The sequence below is a fragment of the Tachyglossus aculeatus genome, chromosome 2 (genome assembly GCF_015852505.1).
Source record: "Tachyglossus aculeatus isolate mTacAcu1 chromosome 2, mTacAcu1.pri, whole genome shotgun sequence".
In the NCBI taxonomy this organism is placed as follows: domain Eukaryota; kingdom Metazoa; phylum Chordata; class Mammalia; order Monotremata; family Tachyglossidae; genus Tachyglossus; species Tachyglossus aculeatus.
The window spans coordinates 60375214-60391269 of NC_052067.1; the positions used below are offsets into that span (position 1 = coordinate 60375214).

Below are 16056 nucleotides of genomic sequence, written 5' to 3' on the forward strand. Positions count from 1 at the left end.
ATTCTCTTGGTGTCTGGCACAAAGCCTTTGGCTAGCTTTCCATGGCACAGAACTCTGCTCCAAGTTTGATGAGGTGTTTGGAGAGCAAAAATGTCCTCAAAGGGTTGGTTTTTTTTGTTTTTCTTTGTTTTTGTGGCACTGCTGACTTGGAATTCTTCCCCAGATTGTCACCTGCATTTTTGAATTTATATAGTTGGGGATTCAAAGAGGAAAAACCTAAACAGAAAGAGCAAATCAAGTTTGCTTCCAGAGTTTTCATTTCCTGCTACTTTATTGTCTGTACTATTTGTTTCCTCATTAATCCCCTTACTCTCACTTCTAGCTAAGGTCAGGGAAAGAGTGACTGATTGGTAATGAGGGAAAATCAATTCACATTCTAGAATGTCTTTTAAAATAAGACTATTAAAAAAGGAGCTTGTGGATGTTGAGCATGATCAAGTTGGTAATTACTGAGTTACTTTACTCTGGAGAAAGTTGTTTGTTGATCACCACGGTGGGTTTCACTATGTGTGTTTCTGTGGTTGGGATTATCCCAGCTCCTCTTGAGTTTAGATTAGGACAAGATCAAGGCTACTCAGGTAGGGTAAGAGAGAAAGGGCTGGTACCCAAATCCACTGACACAACCTGCATCTGCAGGAGTGAATTTATGTAAGCTCATTTTAGCCCAAGAACATGTCCTCTGTATCCCAAGCACCTCGCACAGTGCTCTGCACATAATAAGCACTCTTTATTGAGTACTTACTGTACTGTGCTGAGCACTGTACTAAGCACTTAGAGAGTACAATGCAACAGAGTTAGCAGTGAAGAGGGAGGTTGATCCAGGCCAGACGTAAAATGTGGAGAGAGGCTGATGGCAAGATAGATGAGTTTGAGGTACCATGAGTAGGTTGGCATTAGAGGAGCAAAGTTTGTGGGCTGGGTTGTAGTAGGAGAGCAATGAATTAAGGTAGGAGGGGGCAAGATGATTAAGTGTTTTAGAGCCGATGGTAAGGAGTTTCTGTTTGATGTGTCGGTGGCTAGGAAGCCACTGGAATTTCTTTGAGGAGTGAGGAATCAGAGAAGACTGGAGATGGAAGGGACTTGAAGATACTATTTGGCTCAGCTCTGCCTGCAGACTAGTTACTGAACGGTCCCACACACAAAGCAGTGACTACTTCCCAGAGCCTACATAACAAGCTTCTGTTGACCCACCTCCGTACCATGTTGGCTTACCATCCTCTTTTGACAACTATCCTCCTCTCAGCCCCTCCCATCCTTTTCTGTTGTGGCTGGTATGGCCCACCTTTCTCCAGACTCTCTTTATGGTATTCAGTTAGCATCCCTAGGTGATCATCCCTTGATCCCAGGTTTCTTTCAGTTATTGCCCTGTCTCCCTCCTACAATTCTTCTCCAGATTCCTTAAGCGAGTTGTCTATACCTGCAGCCTCTACTTCCTCTCTTCCAATTCTCCCCTTGACCCCATCCAATCTGGCTTCCATCCCGCTTCAATCTATGGAAAATGCCCTCTCTAAAGTTACCAATAATCTCCTCGCCAAATCCAGTGGCTTCTACACCATCCTAATCCTCCTTGACAACTCAGCTGCCTTCTGCACTTTGGCTACACTTTTCTCCTGGAAACATTATTTAAATTTGGCTTCACCGTCACTATTCATTCAGTCATATTTATTGAGCACTTACTGTGTGCAGAGCACACTATTCTCTCCTGCTTCTTCTTCCTATCTCTCTGGCCACTTAATCTCAGGCTCTTTCACAGGCTTCTGCTCTGCCTCCCACCCTCAAACTGGGGCAGTGCCTCAGGGCTCAGTTCTGGGTTCCCTTCTGTTCTCCATCTACACACGCCCTTGGAGAACTCATTTGCTTCCAAGGTTTCAGCTACCACCTCCATGCAGATGATTCACATATCAACCTCTCCAGCTCTGACCTCTCTCCTTCTCTGCAGTCTTACATCTCCTTCTGCCTTCAGAACATCTCTTCCTGGATATCCCACCAACACCTCAAACTTAACATGTCCACAGCAGGATTCCTCATCTTCCCACCTGTCCTCACCATGTCTTTACCATCTCTGTAGACAACACCAACCAGTCAGTTGTATTTATTGAGCACTTACTGCGTGCAGAGCACTGTACTCACCACTTGGGAAAGTACAATAGAATGATAAACAGATACATTCCCTGCCCACAACGATCTTACAGTATACTCTTCTCCCCAGGTTATAAGCCCTTCATTTTGGCATTACCCTTGACTCCTCACTTTCATTAAATCCACATATTCAATCTGTCAACAGAATAGCCAAAATCTGTTCTTTCCTCTCCAATCCAAACTGCTCCTACCCTGATCCAAGCACTTATCATATCCTACCTTCTGTCTCTCCCCACTCCAGTCCTTAGTTTATTCTGTTGCCTGTATCATTTTTCTTAAAAATAAAAGTTCATTCCAAGTCTCCCCACTCCACAAGAACTTCCAGTGGTTGACCGCCCACCCACCACCATATCAAACAGAAACTCCTTCACATCACCCTTAGAACACTCATCAGCTCGTTCTCTCCTAACTTACCTTGCTGATTTTCTACTAGGACCTAGCCCTCTCACTTCACTCCTGTATCACCAATTTACTCAATGTCCCTCAATCTCACGGTCAACATCTTGCCCACGTCCTCCCTTCCCCTTCAGACCACAACTTTCCCCACCTTCAAGGCCTTATTAAAAATCACATCTTCTCCAAGATGCCTTCCTTGACTGAACCTGTATATATGTATGTATGTTTGTACATATTTATTACTCTATTTATTTATTTTTTTATCTTACTTGTACATATCTATTCTATTTATTTTATTTTGTTAGTATGTTTGGTTTTGTTCTCTGGTCTCCCCCTTCTAGACTGTGAGCCTGCTGTTGGGTAGGGACTGTCTCTATGTGTTGCCGACTTGTACTTCCCAAGCGCTTAGTACAGTGCTCTGCACACAGTAAGCGCTCAATAAATATGATTGATTGAACCCTCATTTCCCCTACTCCCTCTCCTTTCTGTGTCAGCTATGCACAGGGATCTGTACCCTTTAAGCACCCCACTCTCAGCCCCACAGCACTTATGTACATATTTGTAATTTATTTTAATGTCTGACTTGCCCTCTAGACTATAAGCTCCTTATAGGCAAGGAACACATTTGCCAACTCTATTATATTGTATTCTCCCAAGCACTTATTTAGTTCAGTGCTCTGCATGCAGTAAGTGCTCAATAAATGCCATTGACTGATCAATCATCATCACTAGGCACTTACCTCTACATTTCACCCTCTTTCTGAGGTTTCATTTTTGTCCAGGTCACTTTGAAGTCTCTTTCTGCCTTTTGAAAAGTTAGCTCCCTACCCAATTTAGCTTCATGCACATACTGAATGAGCATGCCCTAGTTTCCTTGGACAAGGTCCAATCCAATATACTCTCCAAAATGTCTGGGCTTGTGCAGTTTCTTAAGCAGCAGAAGGGTGCATTTACTAGTTGTTACCAGCCAGCCCTATAGAAATCCCTGGCTGCCTCTCAGATAAATGCTTAGAACAGTGCTTTGCACATAGTAAGTGCTTAATAAATGCCATTATTATTATTATTATTATAAACGATAACATTTTTCTCCCTAACTCACCGTACTCTTCTTTAAGCCTGTGTCCTTTCAGTTCCTTTTCCCCCATCTACAACTCAGCCTTGCCAGTTTCCCCAAATCCCAACCTCGTCATCACCCTGACTCTTCACCTTGAAATGCCAAACTCACCCATTACCCTTTTAAAAAAACTTGCTTTTTCCTATCACATGAAAAGCAGCATGGCTTAGTGGATAGAGTACAGGCCTGGGAGTCAGAAGGTCATGGGTTCTAATCCTGCCTCCACCACTTGTCTGCTGTGTGGCCTTGGGCAAGTCACTTCACTTCTCTGTGCCTCAGTGACCTCATCCATAAAATGGGCACTAAGGCCATCAGCCCCATGAAGCACAGGGACTGTGTCCAACCCAATTTGCTTGTAAGCACCACAACACTTAGCACAGTGCCTCGCACATTGAAAGTGCTTAACAAATACCGTTATTGTTGTTATTATTGTTATTATTATTATTATTATTGTTACTATTATTATTATTATTATTGTTCTCTTACAGCCCACACACTGCCAGGGCCCTGCAAAGCCAGGAGGCTGCAGAGGGCAGGATTAGGGCAAGACAAGTTCAGAAAGGGAAAAAAAAGGCAGGGTGATTAGGTGTTTCTAGGTATCAACCAGGCAAGGGAGATGAAAGGGAAATGGAAGGCTACAAGCTGAAAAGAGGGAGTTGGAGAGGGGAATAGGGTAAAGGGCAGAGCAACTAAAGTATAAAAAATTTGAGAAAATAGCTTACCTGAGCAGTCGCAAGCAACACCAGGGAGATTTCATTTGTGAAAGCCATAAGTGACCCTGTAAAGGTAGAGACACGCAGGCCTGATGGTTAAGCGCTTAGTACAGTGCACATAGTAACTGCTCAATAAATACATTGATTAAATGATTAATTGGAGGATTGAACTCTTCTACCCCTTTCAGTGGAGACATAAAATGGATATTGCACTACAAATAATTCTTTACCTCCAGATAAAGGAAATGTTCCAGGCAATAATGCTTTCCTGGCCTTTCATCTTTGCTGTCCCCTTCTAGATTGTGAGCCCGTTGTTGGATAGGGACCATCTCTATATGTTGCCGACTTGTACTTCCCAAGCGCTTAGTACAGTGTTCTGCACACAGTAAGCGCTCAATCAATCAATCAATCAATCAATCATATTTATTGAATAATGATAAATACAATTGAATGAATGAATGCTGACATCTACTCATTTACAGGCTGCGTTCCTCACAAAATTAGATAAAGATTTTTGGACTAATCTCAGAGATTTGAGAAACTGCATGACAGTTTCTACAGAAGATTGCTTCTTAATAGAAAGAAAGTAGTGGTTTGTTCTTCTTCAAACATAGGGTCTGAGTGGGGAGGAAGGACCAGTGGATACACATGGAGGGAGAGAGGTGTAGTAACAAACTAATTCTTCTCTTTGCTCAGGTTGTAGGGGTGAGAATCCTTCACTGCACAAATGAGCACTGTTGGGTGAAGGATCACAGAAGGGGAGGAAGGAAAGGGTAGGACCTATAGCTGCTTTCACCTGGACCACAGCAGTCCCTGACATTAGACAGGAGCATCCTTGAAAGTGAGTCCTGGGGTCCTTCCAGTTCATATTGCCTTGGCCCAGCTGCTATGCCACAGTCTCTAACCAAAACTGAGAACCAAAGGGAGCTGAAGGCCAATGACCCGCCTTTGGGGCCTAGGTCTTATAGCAGATCTGAGCCAGACCTGGTCTAGGCAGGGCTGCAGTGGGAAGACAGGAACTGGAGTGAAGGCCAAAAGTTAGAAGAGGATCCTGGAGAATGGAACCCTGTCAGGCCTGGGGTTGTTTGGGAAGGGAAGGAAAGGGTTAGGAGGAGAAAAAGAAGGACAAAGTAAGTGGAGATGGGGAGAGGTATAGGATGAAAAAAGTAGAAATCTATTTCTACTAAAATATAGATTTTTAGTAGAAATCTATTTCCTTCTCAATCTCTTTCTCAGACTCCCCCTCTGCTTTCCCACTCCAATAGTGAGAGTCCCTCAAGGTCAAAGTTCTAAGTCTCCTTCTATTCTCTACATATTCTCGGTCCCTTGGAGAACTCTTTTGCTCCAAAGGCTTCTAATACCTGTCCAAACCCAGCCATCTCTCTTATCTGCAATCTCATGTTTCCTCCTGCCTTCGGGGCACCTCTACTTGGGTGTCCCACCGACACTTCAAACTTAACATATGCAAAATAGAATTCCTCACCTTCTCACCCAAAGCCTATCCCTGCACGACTTTCCCATCAATGTAGGTGTCACCATTATCCTCTATATCTCACAAGCCCATAACTTTGGCATTATTCTTAACTCTTCTCCTTCATTTAACCCACATATTCAGTGTCATCAATCAATCAATCAATCATATTTATTGAGTGCTTACTGTTTGCAGAGCACTGTACTAAGCGCTTGGGAAGTACAAGTTGGCAACATATAGAGACAGTCCCTACCCAACAGTGGGCTCACAGTCTAGAAGGGGGAGACAGAGAACTAAACCAAACATTAACAAAATAAAAAAAATAGAATAGATATGTACAAGTAAAATAAATAAATAGAGTAATAAATATGTACAAACATATATACATATATACAGGTGCTGTGGGGAAGGGAAGGAGGTAAGATGGGGGGGATGGAGAGGGGGACGAGGGGGAGAGGAAGGAGGGGGCTCAGTCTGGGAAGGCCTCCTGGAGGCCATCAAATCTTGTAGGTTCTACCTTAACGATATAGCTAAAACCTGCCCTTTCCTCCCCATCCAAACTGCTACTGTGATGATACAAGCACTTTACCTATCCTGCCTTGACTACAGCATCTGCCTCCTCCCTGACCTCCCTGCCTCTTGCCTCTCCCCACTCTGGTCTATACTTCACTCTGCTGCATGGTTCAGTTCTCTAACAAAAGTGTTCAGTCCGTGTTTTCCCACTCCTCAAGAACTTCCAGTGGTTGCCCTTCCACCTCTGCATCAAACAGAAACTCCTTACCTTTAACTTTAAAGCACTCAGTCATCTTGACCCTTCCTACCCTACCTCAGTAATAGCCTACTACAGCCCCACTCACACACTCTGCTCCACTAACACCAATCTACTCTCTGTATCTTGATCTCATGTATCCCACCACCAACTCTTTGCCCTTGTTCTCTCTCTGACTGTATCATCATCATCATCATCATCAATGGTATTTATTGAGCATTTACTGGATGCATGGCACTGTACTAAGTGCTTGGGAGAGTACAATACAGCAGAGATGGTAGACACATTCCCTGTCCACAGTGAGCTATAACTCCTTCCCCTTCATATCTGACAGTCTACCACTATCCCACCTTTGAATACCATTAATAGATTCAGAACCTTCCTAAAATCACATTGATTCCAAGAGTTCTTCCCAGACTTAGCCCCTTTTATTTTCTCTGTCCTCCCCTCTGCTTTGACTATGCATTTGGCTGTGTATCTCTTCAGCACTTTGATGCTCACCCCTACTCCATAATACCTCTGTAAATATTCTTATACCCAACTAAGTCCTCTATTCCTAATCTATTTTAGCATCTGTCTCCCCAGGAGAACATAAACTTCTTGTGGGCTGGGATTGTGTTATCAACTCTGTTGGACTGTACCTTTCCAAGTGCCTTGAATATAGTAAGCACTCGTTAAATACCATCGATTGATGGACAGAAATATTAAAAAATTTGTAATTTTCTTGTCCTAACTGAAATAATATTCTACCATGAAGTCTAAATGGCTGATCACAGGACGTTTTTTTTTGAAATTAAAGTGCAATGTAATTTCTTATTTAAATTTGTGAGGCTCAGTGGCTGTAGTTTTCTGGAGGATGCTTCAACTGAACTAGAAACAGTTTTCATCAAAGACACTGCACTTATTGGAAATAATTGAGTATGAAATTAAATGCTAATTTGTCCCCACTAGATGGCTCTATGGATATAATGTTCCACAAATGCTTTCATGAAGATGTTTATTTAAATTTCAAAGCACCAGAGTTCCTAGAGTTTTCAGGACATTTAACTATGTGTTGGACTCTAAATTATTCTAAGTAATCAATCAGTGGTATTTACTGAGCACTAACTGTGAGGAGAGCACCATACTAAGTGCTCAGGAAAGTACAATAAAATACCATAATTATTATTACTAAATAAAAATACAGTACTATAAAGTTGGTCAATGTGATCCTTGCTGACAAGAAGCTTACAGTCTACAAAAGTGAAAGGGTTTTGTATTGGAAGAATTCTTCTTTTGTCTTCTCTTGTGGCTAGGAGAATGACTGCAAAATTCTGTAATAATAACTGTTGCATTTTGTTTAGTGATTACTATGTGCCAAGCTTTGGGATAGATAAAAGATGATCAGGTCATATACACTCTCTATCCCATGTAGGGCTCCCAGTATAAAGGAAAGGGAAACAAATATGTGATCCCTACATTGCAGATGAGGAAACTGAGGCCCAGAGAAATTAATTAATTTGCCAAAGTCACACAGCAGGCAAGTGGCAGAGTCGGGATTAAAATACAGGTAATTCTGACTCTCAGTCCTCTGTTCTTTCCCTCTAGACTGTAAACTCCTTTGGGCAGGGAACATGTGTTCCAGTTTGGGAAGCAACATGGCCTAGTAGATGGAGCATAAACCTGGAAGCCAGAGGACCTGGGTTCTAATCCCGGTGCTGCCACTTGTCTGCTCTGTGACTTTGGGTAAATCACTTAATTTATCTGTCCTCCAGTTACCTCAGCGCTTAGAACAGTACTTGGCGCATAGTAAGCACTTAACAAATACCATCATCATCAACGTTATCACCATCATCATCATCATCATCTGTAAAATGGGAATTAACCCCCGCACCCCAATAGACTATGAGCCCCATACAGGACGGGGGCTGTGTCCAATCTGATTACCTTGTATCTACCCAAGAGATTGGAACATTGCTTAACACATAGTAAGCACTTACTAAATACCTTAAAAAAACAAAAAAAAATCCAAATTCTGTTGTATGGTGCTTCCCAAGCACTCAGTAGGTGTGACCACCTTTTGTCAATTTTGAACAGTACCATTGACTGATTGTTTCCTGGGGCACATGATACATTGGCACCTTGTTAAGTTACAATTCCAGAACAAATAATAGCCTGCCTGTTGACCTTTGCCCTTCAAATGCTTAATACAGTGCTCTACACATTCATTCATTCAATCGTATTTATTGAGCGCTTACTGTTTGCAGAGCACTGTACTAAGTGCTTGGGAAGTACAAGTTGGCAACATATAGAGATGGTCCCTTCCCAACAGCGGGCTCACAGTCTAGAAGGGGGAGACAGACAACAAAACAAAACATATTAACAAGATAAAATAAATAGAATAAATATGTACGAATAAAATAGAGTAATAAATATGTACAAACATATATACATATATATAGGTGCTGTGGGGAGGGGAAGGAGGTAAGGCGGGGGGGATAGGGAGGGGGAGGAGGGGGAGAGGAAGAAGGGGGCTTGGTCTGGGAAGGCCTTCTGAAGGAGGTGAGCTCTCAGTAGGGCTTTGAAGGGAACAACTGCGGTTTATTTATTTAGTCACATCGTCTGTCACCCCGTGGCCATATATTGTCCACTGCCCAAAGTACAGTGCTTTGCACACAATAAGCACTCAATGAACACGACTGAATTGAATTACATTATTCCCAGCTAGAAGGTAAACTCTTTGTCCATGTTACTTGCTAATTATGTGTCAAGCACCGTCCTGAGCACTGGGATCCATACACATAGTAGGTGCTCAATAAATACCACTGATTGATTGATTCAATTTTCCAAATAGGAGGATCATTGTCCATCAAGTCTCAATGGCTTCGTGATTCCATCTGATGAACTTCCCCCAGCCGAGTTGAGTTTTTCAAATGCTCTGACCACCTTGATTGATTCTGAAGAATTGTTATTTTACAGGGAGAGTTGATAATCAGTTGATCAGTGGTATTTATTAAGTGCTTACTTTGTGCAGAGCACTGGAAGTGCTTGGGAGAGCTCAATACAAAACTTGGTAGACATGATCCCTGCCTGACTCACAGGCTCAGTAGAATTCAATCCAGTGAGGGTTTAGGCTGGGTTTGGATGTCCTGCCTCCTGAAGATGGGTTACTGAGGCTCAAGGGAAACTGAACATTCCCTCCCAACTCCACTGCCCTTGTATCTATAGCTCTGAGGCACGTGAGCTCCTTCCTCCTTCAGCCCAGACCCACCCTTGTTACTGCTCCTGTTCCAACCCTTTCCTCTCCACCAGCCCCAATCTTGTCTCCAGCCCTTGCTTAGCCTCAGTCCCTATCTCAGCCCCTTGCTCCTGCTTCAGGCTCAGGCCAACCTGTCTCTTGCTCCTCTCCATCACCCTGACCTCCCTGGAAGCTCCTCTCTGCGTCTCCCCCAACCTCCTCCAGATCCTCTGCCTTCCCATCTGGCTTAGGGAATTTTTTTTATCTGCTGCTGTAAGCCATATCATGTTTTTGGTTGGTGATACTTCAGTTCATGAGGCTTGATGACAGTTGGCTAAGACTTTGAGTAATTCCCCTGTTCAGTCAATATCTTGTGCTTGAGTTTTCTGGGGCTCAGCCCTGGGATTCACAGCAGAGTCCTGGGTCCCTCCAGAGCCCCAGAACCTTTGGGAAGAGTCCTGGCACCTTTGGACAGAGCCATAGTTGGTGACCAGAGTAGGACGATGTGGTGGATGGAAGCAAGAGAGTTTCTGCTCCAGGGTATCCCCACTGCTTCCAAGGGTTGGGACTCAGTTACTCCGCAAGGAGAGAAATGCTGCTTTTCCTTAGTCCATATTAAGTGCTCAATCCACCTGAAAGGGTCACATTCTCCAGAGATGCCTGAGGCACACCGATCACCACCCCCCTGACCCCCAACCCCATCACTTCCTATACCTGCTTCCTCTTGCTCCCTTTACCAGAATCCTCCTGGTGAAGGCCTTGCCCTGGATAAGTAAGAATTGACTGCAGAGTGTCAAAGCAGTCTGACTCCTGGAGCTTTCTTTATAGAACTGAGGCCTTTAACTTTTTGCAGCAAGATTAAGATCAGATGACTGAGACTCTCTATTGAGACTGGGCAACTTCCATAGGGAATTTTTTTCCTGCCTCTCCAGGTCATCAGCTACAATAATAATAATAATAATAATAATAATAATAATAATAATAATAATAGTGGCATTTATTAAGCGCTTACTCTGTGCAAGCACTGTTCTAAGCGCTGGGGAGGTTACAAGGTGATCAGGTTGTCCCACGGGGGCTCACAGTCTTCATCCCCATTTTACAGATGTCACTGAGGCACAGAGAAGTGAAGTGACTTGCCCAAAGTCACGCAGCTGACAATTGGTGGAGCTGCGATTTGAATTCCTGACCTCTGACTCCAAAGCCCGGGCTCTTTCCACTGAGCCATGCAGCTACAACCATACATAGCTTCTATTTAGAACGTCCTTAAAAACAAGTCTCTTGTTAGTTCCATTTCCACATTCGTTGCCACATATATATTACGATACATGCTTTTGGGTTGCTAAAATTAGTGTTGTAAGAATGATTCATACTTTTTTTTCTGTTTCCTCTTTCTCATTCATTGGACAAAGAATTGTATACCTTGCCATTTCCAGCACTTTAGATAAGTGACTTCTGATGATGCTCAGCAGTCTCTTTTCAAACAGTTGTGTCATAAACATATCTGTATTTAAAATGATTTGGAAGCAGGACTTAGGAATGACTTTACTACATCCCACCATAAATTTTCTAAACTATAATCAGCATTTCTGAGCGGTAACTCTGAAGTCCAGTGAAAATTTAACAACTCTGTGTCAGGAAATTATTTGTAAAATTGTGAGATTATTTTCTGTTTTACCTCTATCTCCTTAAATTTCTTCTTTCCATGAACATTTTCAGGCAGCAATAGCAGGAATTTATGGAACACCCAAGGACGTGGGGAAGCAATTCCTGATGCTGCCTGGTCTTTTCACATCCTTTGCAGATGTCTGATCCACAACTTGAAATTTTGAACTGGAGCATAAGAAGCATTGATCAGATCTCCTGGCACTAGACAGTGCCAAAAAAGGTTGAATATTCCTTAGGTCATTGCTCAGTATTATTTAGTCGTCATTAACTCAAAAACATGTGCTTTCATACACAGTAGTTTCATCTGGGGACCAGAGTATGGGCTGCCTACTTGATTAAATGCTTGAAGGGATGAAATGTGGTTTGAAATTGGCCAGTGTAGATTGATTGATTACAGATGAGGTAAACTGAGGCACAGAGAAATGAAGTGACTTGCCCAATGTCACACAACAGGCAAGTGGTGGAATCAGGATTGGAACACAGGCCCACTGACTCCCAAGCTCATGCCTTTTTTTTCCGCTAGGTCATGCTGCTTCTCTTCCTGTGGAGGGGAGGATGTGGCAGTTGTGGGGTGGTGAGAGGGAGATAGAGATAGCTGGGGAGCAGCGGCTGTTCAGAGTGGAGCTGGATGTTGCCACCCTCCCAGGCCCAAGCCCACTTGGGCAGGGGTACCACCGTTGCTGCTACCAAAACAGCTGGAGCAGTGGCCGTGGCACACTGCAGCAGGGCGTGGGGCAAGGTGGGAGTTCAAAGTTCCACCTCACCTGTGACACATGAAGTATCACGCCATGACCAACACAGGGAGCAGTGTGATTTGATCACTCAGCAAGTTGTGTGACGTCATTCAACTGTGCCGTTTTGAGACATCATGAAATAACACCATTTTGTCTATTGGTAATAAGGGGATTTTATCCCCTTATACCGCCCAAGCGCTTGATCCAGTGCTCTGCGCATAGTAAGCGCCCAGCTGTGTGACCTTGGGCCAGTCACTTCACTGCTCTGGGCCTCAGTTCCCTCATCTGTAAAATGGGGATGAAGACTGGGAGCCCCACGTGGGACAACCCCATTACCTTGGCCCTCCCCCAGCGCTTAGAACAGTGCTCAGTACCTCGAGAAGCATTGAACAAATACCGTCGTGATTATTAATCGGCGCTTAGAACAGTGCTCAGCACGCAGTAAGCGCTTACCAAATGCCCTCACCATCACTATTATTATGATTGACTGAATGAATGAACCTCCCGTCCTGGCCCGGGCCCTGCCCGAGGCTGTCAGCCATCAATAGATACCTTTGATAGTACATATTTATTACTGTATTTATTTATTTATGTATTTATTTATTTTACTTGTACATATCTATTCTATTTATTTTATTTTGTTAGTATGTTTGGTTTTGTCTCCCCCTTTTAGACTGTGAGCCCACTGTTGGGTAGGGACTGTCTCTATATGTTGCCAATTTGTACTTCCCAAGCGCTTAGTACAGTGCTCTGCACACTGTAAGCGCTCAATAAATACGATTGATGATGATGATGATGATTTTTTTTCATACTTCATCTTCTATAGTGTCCACCTTGCCCTGCTATGGGCCACAGAGCCACCTGTCACCAGCCTTGAACGGTGGGGTTAGCGGTGTGTTCGGCTTAGTCTTCCAGGTCCAGTCCTGAAGCAGAAGGTCCCCCCAATCTGGCCAGGTCACCCCCGGTTTGGCCCTTTCACCCGTGCCCTTTTGTCAGCCCTACCCTCTCCTGGCCCACAGGGTCCTCAGCCTGAGGCAAGTAAAACCATCCACCCTCTTCCAATCCTTCAGGCCTGAATGACTTTTCCACCACCCTGTGCATCTTGGGAAGTGTCCCGATGGGGCAACTGACTTTCTGCTCCCTTTTCTCCACCCCAGCCAAGGGTGCTCTGACGGCCCAGCCTCAGACAAAGGGAAGCACTTGAGTGCCCCCCAAATCCAGGGAAGTAGGAGAGGGTAATGGAGTATGGAAAAAAATCTCCCTGACTCTCAGACAAATCAAGCCTTTTATTTCTGAGGGTGGGGAAGCAGAGAATCCATGTCAAAGTAAAACTAAATATGTCTATTGTGCATGAGAAGAGGGTGGAAGGGAGGCAGTGACTGCATTTGGAGAGGACATCTAGATAAGGTCGTTCAATATGGGTGCTATCTTGAATGCACTGAGCACTGGCTGTCTGGGTGGAGTCGGCGGCCTTATTAAAATCACATCACCTCCAAGAGGCCTTCTCCAACCAAGCTCTCAGTTCCCATACCCCTCTCCCTTCCATGTCATCTTTACAATTGGAATTATATCCTTTATTTAACCCACTCTCAGCCTCACAGCACTTACATGCATATCCATAATTTATTTTCATCTTTCTCCCCCTCCAGACTGTGAGCTCCTTGTGCGTAGGGAATATGCCTGCCACTCTGTTATATTATCCTCTCCCAAGTGGTTTTTACAGTGCTCTGCACACAGTAAGCGCTCAATAAATGCAATTGATTGATTCATTGATTAAGCCATCCATGCCACTCTGAGGTGACTGCTTACCTGTCTTTGCATCTGAAGCAAGCCCTGCCTGCAGTCCACCACCTCAGTGAATATAAATAATAAACTGAGTTGCAGAGTACATAGAGGTGAGTTCTGTGGCACTCATGAGCCCATTTTGCTCCCCTTCCCTCAAGTGGAAGATGTTCCTTCTGGAAGTAGCTCTGGGGTAACATGGAGGAGAGGAAAGAGCAAGAGAGGGTCACAGAGAAGAGAAACATTTGGAAATGTTCCCTTTCATGATAGCCAAACATGCTAATTCCCAGAGGGCAAGGGGATGGGTATGATGCCATTGTTTTCATCTGTCAGCTTTTGGGGCAGGATTCTGAAACATGCCCTTCCCAGGTCTTCGAACCTATTCCTCCCAGGTCTCTGAAAGGGCCCGAAATATTCTGAATATTCTTATGAAGAACTAATTTCCTAAACCCCATCTACCTGCTCCCTCTCTCCCCAAATACAGCACCCCTTCCCCCATCCCCAAAAAGGATGGCATCTGTAGATATGAGTTTTTTGAGAAGCAGTGTGGCTCAGTGGAAAGAGCACAGGCTTGGGAGCTCCACCACTTGTGGATCATGGGTTCTAATCCCAGCTCCACCACTTGTCAGCTGTGTGACTTTGGGCAAGTCACTTAACTTCTCTGTGCCTCAGTTACCTCATATGTAAGGTGGGGATTAAGACTATGAGCCCCACGTGGGACAACCTGATCACCTTGTATCCCCGCCAGCGTTTAGAACAGTGCTTCACACATAGTAAGTGCTTAACAAATTCCATTATTGTTATTATTATTATTCGTATGAGTTAATCATGTCATTCATTTTGAAATGTTCAGCTGGATACACGAATGAACTGGGTCTGTGCTACTTCTAATGTGAATTTGTAGGTCAATTAAGTAGGTGGAACGAAGCAGAGTGATAGTAGCACCTCTTTTAATGCTGTTACTGGAAAAAATAAAGGTGGAGAAGATGGAGGGAATTCCCCAAACTCAGATCAGTTAGGTAACTTCTAACCAAGTCAGGCAGCATCCTATGCTGACATCCATCTCCTGTCCAAGTGGCTGAAGAGAGGAGGCCAATTTTCCTTACTTTTTCTTTCCTCTCTTCTTCCTCCACCCTCATCATCTGTATGGACTGGGCACCTGCTGTATGGAGACCACTCAATTAGGTCCTTGAGTACATTCAGCGAAAGGGGAAGATGGATCCCTGCCCATGAGGAACTTGCTATCTAGTGGATGTTTTGCATAACTCTAAAACAAGAAATGAAATATCAAATACATGCATCTTAAAAATGTCTTGTCTGCAGATGTAAAGGGACTCAGAACAAATCCGCCTTAAAAATAGCTTGTGCTTTTATTCATTTGCTTGAATAGTACCCAACCTTCTGGTCAATTTCGGCATTTCGTGAAATTCCTTTTCTTGTAATAATGAATCAGTTCACAATTTGAGAAACCTTCATCCTTTACTGAAATACTGTCAGTTCTCAAAATGTAAATCAACTATAACTAGATATCCCTCTTCCATTGCAGGTTGAGCTCCCTCTGCTTAATCTCACCCAATGGCTGCAGATGGCTGTACTCATGTGAGTATAGTTTAGAAATACTCTGCTCTGAGAATGTTGGTGGGTGGGTACCTATTCAAAATGATGGAGGCCCTGATTTAGAGAAGCAGCATGGCCTAATGGAAACAGCATGGGCCTGGGACCCAGAGGACCAGAGTTCTAATTCCAGATCTGTCACCTTTCTGCTGAGCAAGCCACTAAAACTATCTTTGCCTCAGTTACTTTATCTGTAGATGGAGATTAAGATTGTGAGTCCTGTGCTTTACAGGGACTGTGTTCAACCCAATTACTAGTATCCACCCCAGCATTTAGTACAGTGTCCGGCACATAGTAAGGGCTCAACAAATACCATTAAAAAATGAATGACGGATTCCTACCCCTCAGTTTATTAGGAACAACAGAACTGAATTAGAGTTTCTCAGGCCATGTTTTTTTTTACCATATCTGGTCTACCCTGCCCAGAGACCTTGAGGTGTCC

At 43.8% G+C, this 16056-nt stretch overlaps 1 protein-coding gene across 1 annotated transcript in view; it reads left to right on the forward strand.

Moving 5' to 3' along the window:
* The window catches only part of IPCEF1 (interaction protein for cytohesin exchange factors 1), a 140290-nt gene that overhangs the window by 44833 nt on the left and 79401 nt on the right, over positions 1–16056 (forward strand). Inside the window, exon 2 of the mRNA XM_038769087.1 lies at positions 15547–15599. Coding sequence (XP_038625015.1) covers positions 15576–15599 — 24 coding nt within the window. The 5' untranslated portion in view covers positions 15547–15575. The remainder of the gene's footprint in view (positions 1–15546; positions 15600–16056) is intronic.